Source organism: Ochlerotatus camptorhynchus, unplaced genomic scaffold, assembly GCF_037179485.1.
Source record: "Ochlerotatus camptorhynchus isolate MF236.1 unplaced genomic scaffold, CSIRO-AGI_Acam_v1.1 ptg000180l, whole genome shotgun sequence".
In the NCBI taxonomy this organism is placed as follows: domain Eukaryota; kingdom Metazoa; phylum Arthropoda; class Insecta; order Diptera; family Culicidae; genus Ochlerotatus; species Ochlerotatus camptorhynchus.
Window position 1 is genome coordinate 802823 of NW_027040670.1, and position 18215 is coordinate 821037.

The 18215-nt window shown below is 40.3% G+C and overlaps 1 protein-coding gene across 4 annotated transcripts in view; it reads right to left on the reverse strand.

Annotated features, from left to right (window-relative positions):
• The window catches only part of Adcy2 (adenylate cyclase type 2 Ac76E), a 196995-nt gene that overhangs the window by 46634 nt on the left and 132146 nt on the right, over positions 1–18215 (reverse strand). For all 4 annotated transcript variants that reach the window (XM_065222882.1, XM_065222881.1, XM_065222880.1 and 1 more), the window contains 2 exons: positions 10893–11435; positions 9919–10046 (listed from right to left, as the gene is read on the reverse strand). In XM_065222882.1, the coding sequence (XP_065078954.1) occupies positions 9919–10046; positions 10893–11435 (671 nt within the window). The remainder of the gene's footprint in view (positions 1–9918; positions 10047–10892; positions 11436–18215) is intronic.

Here is an 18215-nt window from a genome sequence, read left to right on the forward strand (position 1 = left end):
TCTTGAATACAAGCTCTTGCTCTTTAGTTAACTCTTTTATCAGCCATTTGTGGTCCGATGGGTTGCAAGCTAGGAAGTCAGTTTAGAACAATGCTGTGGAAATGTTTCCTCGATGTTCTTGGAGATGATAGTGGTGCGGAAAGGAAATATGTCTTAGGGAAAACACATCAATCACTAAATCTGAGTATACCAGACGGTACCTACGTTTATGCTTTTTGTTGCAAATTTTAAGCCCCTTCTACTAAAAGAATTCGGCAAGATTTTTTTGGCATACATAATTATCTTAATGAGGGGCTTAAAATTGCATCAAAAGGCATAAAGATAGGTAGCGTCTGTCATGCTCAGTGCTTGGTATAAGTATTCAGCGATTGTGTTAAGGAAACCACTTTTCCCATCACGGAAACGCCTCGTTTTCTGATGTCAAAATTACGCATTGACAAACGCACAGCATTTTTAGTTTATTCAATAGCGAAAATTAATTGCAGGAGTTTATAGCTAAAATTTATCCAATCGCGAGATAATCGCGATCAATCATATAAATTTGAGATTTTTTAGCTTTTTCTAGCGTCCTGGAGAAACCTTTACGAAGTTAAGGGAGGAGTACACTTTGATTTTTTTATGGTTTAAAATGTTCCTTGGGATGTATACTTTAATTTAAAAAAAGACTCCAAGTCCGCCAGAATATTCCTTACCGCTTTACGAAGCGATTTCCTAAAACATGTACCGGCGCGCTGAGAGAGCAATTTTATCTTTAAACGCGTTTATCTCGAAACGGGGTTTTTCAAACTGGCGTGGGAAATAACTCTAACCAGTTATTATCAAATTTGGATATCGCCTAGGTTTTCTTGTTCAGAATTAAATTCTGCTAAGAAATACGTATCAACATTTTCGATTTTGTCAAATATGGATTTTTAATCCACGATTTTGTAAGCATGTTTAGGGTGAAAAAATGGCAACAACTTTTGAAAAAAATATTAAAAAAAAAAAATCAGAATACGTATTTTTAACCCAAATTTCATTGCCAATCAGGATTTTTGTTCGATTTATGTTCCAGGATCACATGGAAAGGAGTATTTTCCCACGCCGTTTTCCGCGCGAGGACGCCCGCGCGACCTGGTGCACCGGCCACGGGGAGACGCCAATCGAGTTCAAAAAAATACAAATTGTAGTTCGAAGGATGACTAATAAATGGGTTATAATATATTTGCCTTCCCTGAGTGTTTTATTGCTTAAAAAAATTAACGAAAATGCCTTACTTTTTGGACGTTCAAAGTGTACTACCCCCTTAAGCAGATTCGCAGCAAAATTTCTAATTGATTGGCTTGTTTAGAACTAATATCCATCATCTCTGGATTAAAGTCAGACCACATTCATGCCGCAACCGACCTTGGTTTTTGAAATTACATTCCCAATGTTGCCTTAAAAATACATGGTATGTTAGATTGATTCCGCTTGATAACCTTGACAAAAGTCCAAAAATACGCTTCATAAAAATTTTGATAGTCCTCAAAAAGACCGTTTTGTCGTGATGGTTGAGTAATGCTGAGCTATTAGAGTGTTCAACACAAATCAACAGGCTGACGAGCTGTATGTTATTTGAAACGAGGGTGACGCGCTTGGCATATATGGCTCACAGCGACTCACGAAGATAGATTCCGATTACGTTGTGTACTGGAGAACAATGTTCAACGCCACGCGCCGAAAGTACTGCTGCTGCTGCTGATGATGATGATGACCGACCGGACACCACCACACACGCTGATTGAATAAGCACCGTTCAGTGAGAACGGATGGAATTCGATTTTGAAATCTGTGTTAGGGAAAGCGCTTTTTGCAGGCAAACGGTGATAATTTTGATCACCATTGCAACAGTTGGAAATTCGTGTAATATTCGATAGTGACCTATTTAAAATTAATAAAGTGTCCGATTTAGCAGATTCGTAGCAGAATTTCTAATCGATTGGCTTGTTTGGAATTAAAATCCAACCGCTATTGACAGAGATATATGTGATCAAAACCTGACCACTTTTCGCAAAGCGGTTAATTATAGATTCTTAAAATTGTACGCCCAATATGTTGTCGAAAGACGTAATCCTACGTCAAAAAATCTACACATATTTTTCACTGCACACTGGGCCAGAAATGCAAACTAACGGAGCAAAATTAATAACTCTGAAACGAAGCATTTCCGCGACTTGGTGTCTTGCGTAAAGTTTCTCATCATAATAAGAACCATTTATTGACATAAACAAATTATTCAAAACTCTTCCGCAAAGATAGCGCCACAATCTAACTTATTTCGCTGACGTTTTGGAGACTTTATATCTTGGGTAAAGTTGTTTGCCTTGACAAAATAAACAACTTTTTTGAAGAAGTCAAAACTCTACAGCCTACTGTTTTTGAGTTATTTTTTTCTCTTTGGGGATTGGTAGTAAAGCGGATAAAAAATAAATGGGATTTTTTTTTGTTGATTTAAGAGAATTCTTGAACATTGAAAATAGTATTCAAAATTTCCTACAATTATTCTTAGACCCTTTGTGAATTCTAATTCTGATTGTAGAACACTTTTTTTCTGTAAGTTTTTCCATTTCCAAGTGCCTTGACTGTTTTCCAGGGGCCATAATCTTGATGCATTTATCAAAAATGGGATCGTGGAAATTTTTCAAAGTCTTACAACTTCAAAGTTTCCTTTAGACTTGATCATATTACTTTTTATAGCGGTACTGTGTTTGACTTGGTGATTTATTAATAAAATTTATGGTCATTTTTTCAAATAATCTTTCTGAATTGGTTAAAATATCTTAAAATAAATAAATTTAACGTAGCTATTAGGAGTATGCTTGGTTATGATCACAATGTACTGTGTGTTTTTTTTTAACGTGTTTTGGCTACTATTTATGACACGTAAATATACAGCACTTTTTAAATAAACAACTGGTTAATGTTATCTACAATTTTCTCCAGGAGTTGAAGAAACACATTTTGGTAATAATTTTCTGTATATTAAAGATATTTGCATCAATAAACATTTTTCAATTTTAGCCCAACGTCCCCTTGACTTACGGTCACCGACGAACCGACATGACACAATTCTGACTTATGTCCGAAAATCGTAATTTTCGTAATTCAAACGTTCAGTGATCCGAACTGTCAAAACCATAGGATTTTTTTATCTAGATTAAAACAAATTGTCCAGAATAGATGCGGGTTCATAGCTTAGCTAAATATTTCCCGTGAACACGGAGCCAGATGTCAGTAGTGTGCTTTGGTCAGAAATTATTGTTTTTGCTATGGTCATTCATGTCGGCTTGTCGGTGTTACGGTAACATGCTTTTCACTGAGTTAATGAGTTGAACTTCCCTTCTCTTTGCCGTAAGGCCCTAGTAGCACGCTTGTCACAAATCAATTGTAGAAACTTATATACGACAGTCATAAACAAGTTGCTGTAACTTATTGTGATGAAAGTGTGCTACTCGGGGGCAGAACAGGGGACAAATGTCTGGAATCCCTACCAAGCAGTATGGAGTGGACGATTCGAAGCTGTTCAATGCAAATTCGTCAGATACGCACTGCGCTATCTTCCATGGAGTGACCCGCTGAATTAATACCGTATGCTGACCGCTGTCGTTTACTGGGTTTGGATACTCTTGCTAAACGACGAAACATATCGCAGGTCGTCTTCGTTGCTAAAGTTTTACTCGCAGAATATGATGTTCCTGAGTTACTGGCCAAAATTAATCTGTATGCTCCTGCCCGAACACTCCGTCCGAGAACCTTGCTACATGAAGTATTACATGCAACCAACTATGCTGCAAACAGTTCGTTTGTCGCCATGATTCATCAATTCAACGAAGCCTCTGACCTATTTGACTTTGACATCAATGCCTCCAGGTTTCATCATCGTTTGCTGCCGGCCAATTTTTAATTTTTAATGAGTGACTACATTTAGATTTAAGTGTTTCATTGAGACTATCAAGTCAGATGGACTATAATAATAATAAATAAATAAATGCACCCCGGGAAAAACACCCGATGTGGTTGTTCTTAGTTATTCAACTCTTAATTCTGGGATTTTTAGTGCCGAAATGCTAGCTTAAGTACTAAACTAGCACTGGGGCTTGTCATATTTATGAATTAAAAACGGGAATTCTACGAAAATTCGTAACAGGTGTTTTATCCCGGGCTGCATTTTGGGATGTTTTCCACTACTCTGGCTACGTCCATGAATTAAATGTCAATTAATTTAATTTCATGGACGAGTTACTAAGATGAAACCCTTTAAATCCACCCGCTTGGCTTGGTGGGGGCTTTTTCCACCATCCCCTCACTACGGCACAGCCCACAATAAAACCTTTTTGCATCCGATACTCGGAACTGGAGAGTAGTTACATGAGCCCGAAAAACCTACATCCTGCGGCAATTGGAAGTGCGTTGCTAATGAGTTGCCACACACCTGGTGCCACTCAGCTATTAGTGGTTGAAAACATCGGTTTTTTATCGTTTCGTTTTGATGTCGTGTGTTGCTCTAGAGGTGTTTTATGAATTCATTGAATTTTATTTATTCCTGAATAACAATGGATGATGATTTAAATATCTTCCTTTCATCTCATCATTTTTTGACCGTAGACAAAGCACCGAAAAATTCAAAATATGAGTGAATAAAAGTGACCAAAATAATCACCAAGGTTTTCTGTGCTAATGCTCATGAGCAAAGTCAGATCAAAAGTTCACTTCTTAGTGTATGGTTAAACGAACTACGGATTTCTAGTATACAATAACAGGAGGTACTATAGAGAATATGCACATAACATTGAAGTCTCACATAACATTGAGTGATTCTGAAGCTTGAGATATCCAACATATCCGCATAGGGTGTTTTGTCTCACTCAACGTCATTACGTACATAGGTGAGTTCGCGTTTGGATTTCATCGTTAGCAGTTCAGCTCGTGCCGTGCTCTGTGAGTGCATTTATCCTCTTTGCTTGCTGCGTTCTGACGTTCTGCTTCCCGGGCAAAAGACGCTTGTCAAATGTTGTCGTCGTCGTGTTTATGCGTTAGGTTGTGTTTCAGAAACGCAATCGAAGTGTGCCGTGCTATTAGATGCGTTTGTTTACCGTCGTTGAAGTTGTTGGTTCTGATTTCGGCGTTGGTCGCGATTTGAATCGACTGGTGAGGGGCTGGTGCTGCGTATTCCTGCCTGTGTATGTACTGGTGAATCGAAGCCGTTGTGTCGCGAGTGATTGGTGATGGGAAGTGGTCGTAGTACTTTTTTCTGCTGACATCCCTTTAGTCACAGCAGATAGAGTGTGTTTAGTGGTTTATGGGGGTTTCCGCTGCTGTGTGACGAAGGAACGGCTAGAGAGTTGTTTTTGACACCGGTTGAAGAAGTAGCGTCAGCATATCTATGGGAGCTCTTCGAAATCATCCTGCTGTTATGGATTCCTTTGCAACATATGAGGTGAGATCTTTCCTACATTTTTCACTTAATTTTCATTCTATTATTACATGAAACATTAAATGCTGGGTAATGGAGGGTCGATTGAAGCGAAAAGGATGGAGAGAGTGGGAATTCAAACTCCTTGTCTTTAACATGTCGTGAAAAAAGGGCGTGTGCTTCTCACCACCTTTTGGGACATCCTTATGTTGGATGGCCTGTTTTTTTACCGGTTGTATGATACTGTTTTTGGAAGGAGATGCTAATTTATCCTGTTGATGCACGTGGGCGATGTTTCCCACGTATTCACCCAAACCGTTTTTGACACTTCATACAATTAGATGTTATTAATCTTGATCAAGTCGAACAGCTAGGGATTGTCCACAGTCTACCAACAGTTGTCTTGCTACAGTGAGTGGTAATCCCATATCATATCATATCGTATAAACGTCACTACGTAGGTGATAAGTGTCAAAACTACTTTCCTCTGATGGCGCTCTCTTTGGGAAACTAGAAGAAACTGACATTATCGACGTACCCATCAACTGATGGACTGGAGACTAACGGCTTTACTTCCCGTAATCAGAGATTGTATGTCTCAGAAAATTCCGGTGGCGCCGATTGATATCAAATCCAGGCTCTTTGGGTGAGAGGCAATCACGCTTACCACTACACCACCGGCGCCGCTGGTCGTGGCATTTTTCAAATAGTCAAAAAAGTATTCGTTTTACTGTGACGCTGAAGCAAACGACGGTGGCTCAAATTAAAATTCACTCGAAGTAAAGTCAACATTGCAAAAATCTTGCAGACAAAATAACACAGTTGGGCGTGCAACCAGATTTACTTTTACTCTCTCCACGCGTCTCTTATAAAACATTGTCTCTGGCAAATACCAATTCAAAACATTCAAGTAGATCGGTTAGAAAACAGTTGTAGCTTTAATCGCCTAATCCTCTCCTGTCACTGTTCGACGGATTTCTGTACCAAAGACAGAAATCTAGCATAATATCATCATAAAGGGTGCTACGATCAAAATTTGGTTGACTTAAACTTGACGCATTTATTTTAATCGAGCATTTAAAAAACCTGAACACCCCTCATGTTGTAGGTGTGTGTGTGCAGAATGATGCTTCTATTTTGATTCTGATATTTGCTCTTCAGTTATCAAAATGGCGTCCAAACAAGTGGAGTAATGCATCAACATTTTGCACGCGCATTGCGAAAATCCGAACTACTCGCACTTCAAACAGACTTCAAACAATTTTATGGGCAGGAGTTTTATACAACAACCGGGAGGGGAATGGTGGCAGACATTTTCATGCATATGAAACTGTTGAAGATCGCTAAGAAATATCTGGTTTGGCAAGCTATCTTTAGTATCTATACCTGTGGCTTGAAAAGCGACATTTTCATTGCAACCGGGACCGTCAACCTGGAATTTTACGTGAACGAGTATCTGGAAAAAACACGATTGTTCCGTGCTGTTATGGTCGGATATGGCATCCTGCCATTACGAAAAAAAAAGTATGCCCCCAATAACGTGGGGGTAGTGCCCAAGGACAAGAACCCTTTCAACACACCAGAGTTCCAGCCAATCAAAAAATATTGAGCAATCGAACCTGAACTTACTTAAGGGTCATGTGCACCACCAGCGGTGCAAAGGGCCAACGTGAAAGACTTCGATGCTGGGCGGCTGCTCGCTTTTGCCTTGACCTGGGCCCAGGTCAGATTCCTATCGACTTGCTTAATTTACTCCGCCGCCTGGGTCTGTCTCTGCTGCGATGTTCTGCCGGATTCCAATCCAGCGCTTGCTTGCAGATTTCGTTTCCGCCCCGCCGAAGTGTGTGGCCGACCCACCTCCACTTTCGCTCTCGAATTTCTGTTGCTATCGGCTTCTGATAACATCGACGATGGATATCGGCACTCGAGATCTAGTTGTGAGGCCACCAGGCACGAATTATATACCGCAGACATCGGTTGATGAAGACCTGCAGCTTTTGAGTGCTCTCCGCTGATACACACCACGTCTCGCTGGCGTATAACAACACATATTTCATGTTCGAGTTGAAAATTCGGATTTTGGTGCGTTGACTTATCTGGTTGGATCTCCATACGTTTCGTAAACTCACAAAGGCAGCCCAAGCCTTCTTGATTCGTGCACCTAAGTCGCTCTTGGTCCCGCCGTCCGACGCTATTTGGCTGCCAGATATTGGAAACTTTCGACCTACTCCACTGCTTGCCCCGCTACCGTAAAGTTGGAAGGGTTGCCCGTTTTGATCCAACGATTTGGTCTTGTTGACGTTGATGGTGAGACCCGCCTCAGAGGAGCGTTCGGCTAGGTCATTGAGCTTACTCTGCATATCAGAGCGCCGTTGTGCTAGTAGAGCAACATCATCAGCCAAATCGAAGTCGTTGAGATGCTCCATGGTGATAGGCTGCCAAAGCAGCCCACGGTTCGGCACACGGTCAATTGCATCTACCATGATCTCGTCGATTAAGATGAGAAACAGTAGCAGTGATAGTATACATCCTTGTCTCACACCAGCGACTACCCGGATAGGGTCGGACAAGGCTCCGTTATGCAGAACTCTGCACGTGAAAGCCTTATACTGCGCTTCGATGAGGTTGACGATTTTATCCGGGACTCCCTTGCGTCTCAGGGCGCACCACAGATTCTCGTGATTGAGACGGTCGAAAGCTTTTTCGTAGTCAATGAATACCAAATAAAGGGACTCTTGTAATTCATTGACCTGCTCCAGCATGATGCGGAGCGCGACAATATGGTCCACACAAGATCTTCCGGCACAGAATCCTGCCTGCTGCCGTCGGAGAGTCGCGTCGATCTTCTCCTGTATCCGATTCAGGATAACTTTGCACAGAACTTTGAGAACAATACACAGTAACATGATGCCTCGCCAATTGTCGCACACAGTCTGATCTCCCTTCTTTTGGATCTTCACTAAGATGCCCTGCATCCAGTCGGCCGGAATCGAACCTGAAGGACCCAAAAAAAAAACTGTTGGAAGATAGTTTGTCTTAAACTGCTTCTCGCTTCCAACAGTTTTTTTATCGAACCTGAAGAAGACCCAAAAAACTATTGAAAGCGAGAAGCAGTTTAAGACAAACTGGCGTTCTGCGACGGACAACGTGGACGAAGTGATTGTACGGAATCTGATGGCAGGAGTTAAACGAAAGGCTCATCACTTGGTATTTGGTAGGCTTTGACCACTTATAGCTCTGTCAATCGCGGATGGGTTTTAATTCTAAACAAACCAATCGATTGGAATTTTTTCTACGAATCTGCTAAAATGAACAATTTATCAATTTTCAATAAGTCACTATTGAAAATTACACAAATGTCCAACTGCTGCAATGGTAATCAAAATTATCATCGATTGCCTACAAAAAGCGCTCTCCCTAACACAGTCGCCGAATATTGATATCCAGGACGTAATCCTACGTCAAATCTACGGTCATGCCTTGGATACAACCTCTTACTTTTTTCTGCATTTTATCGAAGACAACATATCAAGAAGACTGGCAACTCTTCCATTTTCTCAAATGGTATGAGATAGGCACAATCGCGTCATCTGCCGCTCAAAGGTAAATGCTGCGAACGAATTGGATAGCAAAGGTTCCATCCTCAGAAGAAATGTTCGTGTATTTGATCGTTTTTCTATGCGTTGCTTCCTCCTTTGCTCGTGCGAAGCGCTACTGTGTCTGTCGCTCAGATTCAGGCAATTTTGCCAGTCTTCTTGATAGGTTGGCTTCGATTTTATACTAGTTGAACTTAAAAAAGAAAAAAAATATTTGAAACGTGTAAATACATTTTTAGGGGCCTCATAGCCTAGTCAGTAAAGGCACGGTATTACCAAGCCGGAGGCGGCGGGTTCGATTCCCAGTCCGGTCGAGGGAATCTTTCGGGTTGAAAATTTTCTCGACTTCCCTGGACATAGAGTATCATTGTGCTTGCCACACAATATAAAAAATCATGCATTGGTATTGGCATCGAAAGCTCTCAATTAATAACTGTGGAAGTGCATTTAGAACACTAAGTTGAGAGCACGCAATAAGCTAATATGCGCTAAGCAATAAGCTTGAAATGCGAACAAGAAGAAGAAGAAATACATTTTTGTTTGACCAAATTTTGATCGTACACCCTTTATAACACGCAACCTTAGTATGATGTTTATCACGGACTGGATAAGTTTGTTGTTTGCTCAATTAATTGAATTAATAGAGGATTTGTAAACTCTACAGCTTTTCTCATAAAGACAACGCGGCTTTGGTTGGAAGCTTTTCCTGAACTGTTATTATTTAACATCCAAGTTAAGGTAAGGCCCATCACAACAGTGTTGCACAGTGGTTGACATAATAAAGTATTTAATAAGCTTATAATCTACCGACAAATTTCAGTGACTTACGAGAACAAAGGTCAGCAGAAATAATCCAGACTAAATCAGAGGATGGTGGATCGTACTTACCGTATCGCTTCAATCATTTGCAGCCCCATGTTGACACAGTTGGCGGCGTGCTGGGGCCGGGATACTGGCAGTCCGGATACACAGTAGTAGCAATCGCCCAGAATTTTTATCCGCAGGCATTGATTCTCCTGGGGGATTGCAGGGTCGGTCGGTATGTGCGTTGATTGTTGAAGATTGGCATGAGAATGGAAGAAAGTAAATTGATACCGATCAGAAATGAGAAACCAAGCTGGGCGGCGAGGGCTGCTGGTGCGTTGACAGAAATCTTCAGGGGAAAATTAAATAAATAGAATAAACAACAATTTCAACCGTTTTGATGACGTTGAAGCCGGGGTGTGGAAGCGAAGTGGAGCGAATAGTACTAGCGCCGTGTGGTGTTTGATTGGATTAGATTTGATTAATATCAAATTGGAACGATGCTGGCGATTATGTAATCGCAACTTGAGAAATTTAATCGACGATGATGTCTAACCACCGTTATGTTGTTTGTTGGATAGGGGCGTTCTGAGAAGTGAATTATGGTTGTTTGATTGGATTGTGTATTGAGCAAATATAGTTGCGTGTTTATGAGCGTTGTTTATCTGAATGTTTATATTAGTAGTGATTGCCAGATGTAACATTACAACATAAATTCGTGCTTTTAAGTAATCCAACCAATAAATCCTACCGGTACGGTGTGAAATCAGTTTATAAATACATTATCCATCAGAAAGTTTCCATCATGCATGAAGAGACTAATTGAAACAGCAGCAAAATCATCACACATGTGTTCCTAAACAATCCCCTTCCCCTCTACTATACATGTCAGCAACAGATTAGTCTTATATTGAAGTCATTATCTACTACGAATAAGAGTCTCTCCCATCACTGCAAGTAGCTTGATGACATGCGGGATGACAGCTAATTAACAAACTACACTCCAAGGGAAGAACCTCCCATTGGGTACTGCTATGCAACGGGAAGGTAATACTTACTTGTGCAATTTGATCAAACCGTCCGAACAGCTCGTTGAGTGTCTTCACCAAGTCAGACGCCGTCAGCTGTTCCGAGAGGGGCGTGAAGTTCACAATATCAGCATACAGGATGGACACGTTGTTGTGTCGTTGTACGTGCATTTCGTGAAACCGGGTCTGGCTCTGGCCACCGGCCGTTTGACAAGCGTCGGCCATTTTCAGCATTATGCTACGTTTCACTTCCGCTGCAATGTAGGCCGGTATCACGCTCAGCAGGAGCTGTTCTTGCTGTTCTCGTTCGCATTCCAGACGAACCCGTTGCTCGATTCCGATACGAGTCCCGTCGACGGCATCGATATGGGCTGCGTCGGACATGATGCGATAGTATAGGCCCGAGATGGATGCCGACGCTAGGAATATCAACTCACCCAGTAGCTGTGGGAAAAAGTAGGCCGGCAGGTCGTGGACTCCGGCCCAAAGGCGGTAGCCTATGTGCACTAGGCACAGAATTACCGCTAGCACCACCGACACCGGCCAGGAGACGGGTAGCATCGTGTGGACACCCTGCCGAGAGACAGATGGAAAGAGTGAATAGACAATCCAGATAATGGAGGGAAATTTAGAGGATTATTGCACGTAAATTACACTGGTGATAGAATGACAAAAACATGAAAATGAATGTTGTAGACGGGCGTCGGAGTGGTTGTCCAGCTGTTCACCATGGGGGTATTCTTGAAAGTTACTGACAGTAACTTACTGTTATGCAGTACGAATTTTCTTGATATTGATAGTTAACAAAATGTCTTGATAGTACTTAAGTGTCGAAAACTTGTGTATATCATTTACTCCACGTCCCAAATATTTAGTTTACTATTTCACACGACCTGCACTTCCTTTTGAAACGTTTCGACAAACTTTACAGCTCAAATATAACCATCACAAAACGGACACGGAGAGCTACCCTCAAGCACACCACATGAAAGCAAACGGTAACCATCAAAATGCTGACCATCCTTTCAGTTATGCTACTGTTGCATCACTGCCCTACGGCTCCGTTTAAAATTAAAAATGGAAATTTAACAGAAAATGCAAATTCATTATCCAGCTCCCATTCACCAGTGCAGCTCAGTGCAGTTCGCAGCCTATTTTCCCGTTTCATCATGGGAGCTAAGCTAAGTGACAAAGTGATAGCACACAGCAGGGATGCACTGTCTGGCAGGGTGAGATTGTTTGCATTGCAGCCAGCCGACCATCGCCTTCGTCGTCATTGGGGTGCAGCAAACTCCGGCGGCGGCGGCTGGGTCATTCTGATGCTGTAGAGCTTCATCGTTCAGCTTTGCTTTGGGCTTTCAGAGGAAAAGACAAGCAGCATAAAGCATTCGTTTGTTTTTTCATGTAGGATGGGAAAATAAAAGTCAACAGTCTACTGAGTGGTGGGTAGCAAGCATCATCGGGACATTTTTGCTAGTTGAGGTTATGAGACTTTTTGAAGCTTTTTTATGTTGTGTGTGTAAAGCGCAAAGCCGCAGTGTAATATTTGAAATGGCAAAGTTCCAGTGCATGAACTACTTTTTTATGGGTTTGTAATGTTTTTATGTGAAAAAAATAATGGTGATAGATGGCGTTCCTTTCAATTTCTCTCATGTGTACCAAGCCAACTCGATAGTTGTACGACAGTTGTCAGGAATTGTGATTTGTTTGAGCATGTATTAGATTTTCCTTCTGTCAGTTTTTCTGTGACGATGCGTTTCGATTTTCAAGTTAAATCAACTTCACCTACCGAACACAGGCTTCGAAAAATATCGAGGTACCATAACTATCAAAATTATATTGAACGGAGTTTTGAGAAATTGACTAGCCAGCTAGTGAATTATCAACTCCGTTTCGTTTTCGAAAAACGCCGTTAGATTTTTTTCTAGTAAATAACGGGTGTTCAATAAAAAATGAGAATGATTTCAGTGCCGTCCAGCACTCTTGTGAGAGCATCGCGACTAAGTTGCGTCGTATGGCTGACCAGTAGACTGATGCAAAATTTGAAAGTTCCACTCCACAGTGCTCAAACCGTTTCAAATTGGGCCCTGATTAGGCTCCCAAAATTTGAACTCATTTAGTGAGAAACTGACTTGGCACAAACCATTTGAAGTTTATATGGGAATTACTATGAATAAACCATAATTTCGGTTCATATCTATCTCAAAATTCCCCAATTCAATATACTTTTGAAAATGATAGCTGAGCTTGTTGAAAATTTTTCCAGCTACAACTTTGTTCAAGACCACTTTTCGATCAAATGTAAGGAACAAAAAATATTAATGATTCAAGTCAATGATGTCTTATGATTATGCTCAATCAACTGTTCAACAGGCAACATTGGTGTTTATGGCGCGTAGAATAGAGGACAAAAATCATGGCTACTATGTCACACTGCAGAATACAGTGTTGCCCACAATACAGTTGCTTAAACTTGCCATAAGATTATCAATCTCTTAAACAATTAATAACTATTTTATTTGACGTTTGGCAGTAAAACAATTTTCTGCAAAGTTGTAGCTGATAAAAATTCCCATAAGAATAGCAATAGAATTTGTTAGCAGTACAATATGTAAAAAGGCTAGAAGACAATGAACAAAAAGTTTTTTTTTCCCATAGTAATTTCCATATAAAATTCAAATGGTTTGTGCCAAGTCAGTTTCTTATCAAATGAGTTGAAACTTTTGGGGGCTAATCAGGGCCCAATTTGGAACCGTTTGAACACTGTGGAGCGAAAATTTCAAATTTTGCATGCCCCTTCTTCAATATTCATTGACGTTTTTTTTTAACAATAAACATCATGTTTTTAATAAAAAATACTGAATTCGTTGAAAAAATTTTTTTCTAGCTATATCACTGAAAAAATTCTTATTTTTTATTGAACACTCGTTAGATGTGTAAAACAAAGTTCGAGAAAAATGCACTTCCACTGAGTAGATCGCGCTGGAAGGAGCAGAAGGGTTTTAACGACCTTATGGCAGTCGCACGCTAACATTAAATAATAAAAACCTATTACCAACCGGTGGAAACTAACTATTTTAAATTGGCTCACTACTTGACTAGCCTATTGGTTCCAAGTAAATCGATTAATATACCTCATTCTAGTCGAAATTCTAGTACTTCACTATGTTTGTTTTGATTTGCTATGAAAGTTTGACAGATAAAATGAGGGGTTCATGGATTTTCCTATGTTTCGAGGGGTGCATCGATTAGCTTGGGACCGAAGAGAGTACCAGAGCTGAGCCAAAGAATTGAGCACGTTTCTTCGGGACCTTCTAGTCTTAGAGTTACTGTCATTATTACCTGTACACTTAAAAATAACTATTTTTACACGTAACTTAATTCGTCTTTGACGTGAATCATCGAACTTAAACAAACATGTGATGTAACATTAGATACTCAGAACCCGAAACATACGCAACACGACAAAAAGTGCGTTTGATTGAATTAATTTTCTCGTCTCTTTCATCATACAGGTCGCTTCCATGTGTCCTTCTCAGAGCACTGAAATTAACATGACTTTTCCGTATTGTGTATAGGAGAATTTACGTATCCTCGTCATTATAAGCAGCGTCTGCACTTATACTAGCAATTTCTAAGCGTCACGCACAAATGTGGCGTGTTTGTTTGTTGACTTTTATCTGCTGCTTGCTATTTTATCCATTCCAATTGACAGAATTGTCCAGAACAGTTTGAAAACGTTTTTACAACGCTCCAATCTTCTCAGGTGAGTGTGACTATTGTCGGCTGCCTTTTCATTTGAACTGCGTGTTAACCAGCTGTTCTATTATCGGCAACTCGATCAGCCGTATATTGTAGCGCGCATGTTTCGTTTGAAGAAAAACCTTGCCATTACAAGTTTGCTCAATCGTATTTTTTTTTCAGATTTAAACTGAATGACTCAGCAAACATTTAAATACGTTCAGCGTTATGGTGTGAAAATACAGAGAAATTGACGTTTAAATTTTGGTTGCCAAAACAGTCAAGGGGTGCCGAAGCCATCATTTTTGTTTATTAATTTATTTAATAAGGCTCAACCGAATTAACTTTACAGAGCCGAGGATTCTTGTTCACTATACAATACATCTTAAAACAATAGTCAATATCTTCCGATATCCAATAAGCCTCCTCCACCAGAACGGGAGCCGCTTCCAGTGGTTTCATTGTATGGCAGATTCGCCAACGGGGGTCAGAGCGCATCCATTGCAGAAATGGACGCAAAACGTGGGCAGCACTCACACATTCATCACGAAACGGTTGCTTTCCAAAGTCGACGACGCATCGACTGAGAGAACTTCTGATGAAGAACAATCAGGAGGACCACACAATGGTTGCTACCGAGCAAACAGACGATCGCGTGACACTCATTGAGAGTGGCCTGCTTCTGTCGACAGCCGAGTGAACACTGTCGAAGCCATCATGTACCCTACTAGAATATCCGTGCTCATTTATAATAAAAAAAACCCTATTAATCCACCAACCGGTGACAAATGTCTGCAGAATGAACCACTTTATCATTCTCATATTATTGAAGGCAGCGTTGCCAGATATACCGATTTATCTGCATTTGTACCGATTTTCGAACTTGATGCCGATATAAAGCTAAGTTTTCTCAGAATACCGATTTTTAGATTTTATACAAATTAATACCGATATTTTTTAATAATCAAAATAATTATTGCCTGCCAGAGCTCAATTAGGCAATTGAGACGCTACAATAATCCTAGGGGGAGGGGGAGGGGCTTTAGCCCCCCGTATTTATACCAATGGGAATACTTGTATTAAGTGAACATATGGGCTCATCATAAGATCATTTTTATAACTTCTTGAATTTTATTTGATCTTCCCGTAGAAGTTTCATCCAACTATCCTCAGGAATTTTTAGTTACTTCAATTTTATAGTTATTTCAACTTCCCTAGGAATCTTCTTCTAACTTCGAAAGGTTCGTCCGTCTTCTCCTGCCAATTTTGTTTTTTTTCAAGACGAGGCTCGGTAGCTCAGTGGTTACCGTTTCTGCTTACTGAGCAGAAGGTCGGGAGTTCAATCCCAGGCCCGTCCCCTTCCTTGCAATTTTTCACTTTGCCTTATTCTATACCCACTAGATTTTAATGAAAACAAATTCTTCTTTAACACCGATCGCATCACTTACCACAGTGTGGGTCCTGATCTAAAAATAGAAATTGGATGAATGCGCGCGCGTGTGTGTGTGTGTGTGTGTGTTTGTGTATTATAATCGCTCTACCAAAAAACGATCCCTGCGTGTGCGTGCAACCTTTCCCCACATCCAACATCCCAGTGATTTCTCGTGGAAGCGCAGAGGATTTCTCGGTTTCCTTCACAGCGAGTACCACGTCAACACATTCCTTCCCATTCCCTAGTTGACCTGCATTCGGACACGGCCGGCGCTGGTATTGCTAAATATTAGATCTCCAGTTCTTACACATTGAGGATGAATGTTAGTCCCAAACATCATCTGTTGGTTCTCTGTGTAATTGAAGCTGATCTGGTAATAACAGAGCAGCAACCGTGGGCGGTCAAACTGATTTTTTTTTTGCCAATTTTGTTTTTTTCAACTTCTCCGGAACTTCAGGGATGCTTCCAAAGTATTATTTTGGTTCCATTAGTTTCAGGAAAACTACAGGAACTTTAAAAAAGTTCTGAAACTTAAAAAAATTCCAGATTTTTGGGTAAGTTTAAATGTTCGTAAGGTTAAGTTCTGATAAATAAAAAAAAACAGTTTCGTTAACTTCTGTTAACATTCGAGAACACTGGAATTTCAGGAAAGCTCAAAGAACTCCAGTGAACTTCACGGAAACATTAGAAAAATTTTGGAAACTTCACAAGTTCAAAGAATTTCAGGGAAATTGAATGGTTATCAGGGCAGTTTAATTTGTTTCAGGAGAATTGAGAAAACTTTAAAGAAGGTCTGAGAACATCAGAATAGATCGGTTAATTTCAAGAAATTTGCTGAAACTTCAAAGCAATGAATTTCCGAAAACTTCAGCAATGTTCCGAGAGGTTCATGCAAATTTTGGAAATGTAAGGTATGTTACATAAACATCGGAAAAGTAATTAATTTCAAGAAAATTGTGGAAGCACTTAAGAAGTACCGAAATCTTTAAGAAAGTCCAAAGACCTTCAATGAAGATTAGATATCTTCAGGGATATTTTATAAATATCAGGAAAATTGCTGGATCATTAGACCATGTAAGGAACTTCAGGGAATATTGAGCTAACATCCCCCAAAAATCTCTTGCTTCAGCAATTGTTCCCCAACTTATCCTTGAAGTTTATTTCAACTGTTTCATCAGACTTTCTCCAGAAGTTTCTTCCAATCTTCTTTACGATCTTTATTCCAACGTCTCCTGGAAATTTCTTCCGTCTTCTTCAGGAAGTTCAATTAAACTTCTACCGGATAGCTGGATGTACCTATCGAATCGAAGTTTCTTTCGTCTTCCTCTGGAAGTTTTCTTATAAGAAGAAGAATGCTGCGAAGCTGTTTGACTTTAACAGAAAAAGAAAGCCAGCAGTCTCTTCTCGTTGCATCGATTTGGTCGATTGAAGCTGATATTGTGACGCCCTGACTATTGTTGCATTAGTATGATTGTGTGGTAAGGCAAGTAAAATTATACTCTTATGCCCAGGGAAGTCGAGAAATTTTCCAACCCGAAAAATTCCTAGAGCGGACTGGGAATCGAACCCAGCCACCTCCACCTCCTGTTTTGTAGCTGTGCCTTTACCGACTGAGCTAAGGGACCCGATGTTACGACTGGCATTTCTTCGCAGGGATGATGTTTCTGAATAATTTAACTGGCTGGATGACCTTCCGAAATATGTTTTGCGCATGCTTAATTAGTTTTTCAAGAACTGTGTCCTCAAAAGTATATGTTACAAGCGTATACTTCCGCAAAAGGCCGTGGGTAACTTTCAAATATCTCATTGAAGTGCTTCTGGAAAAATCGAACACTATTTCGCATTTCGTGACCGGGCACTTGAACAAATAGAAATTACGGTGGACCTCAAATGTGGTGTGGTGTGGTGTCACAAATATGCTTTTGCACAACACATTACAAAAATGAATACACAGCATTTTCCATGTATTAAAAAATTGACGCTTCCAAGACAAATATTAAGAAACCCAACAAACATTTTAGGCCGAAAAATAGCTTATTCAGGCAAAATTATGCTTCTTCGGCAAGAATAGCTTATTCTGACCTTAACCAGCACAAAATGTTTGTTGGGAACTTCTAGCAAATAGGGGAATTTACGTATTCTCGGCAACCTAAGCAGCGACCTTCTTTCTATAGCCTTTT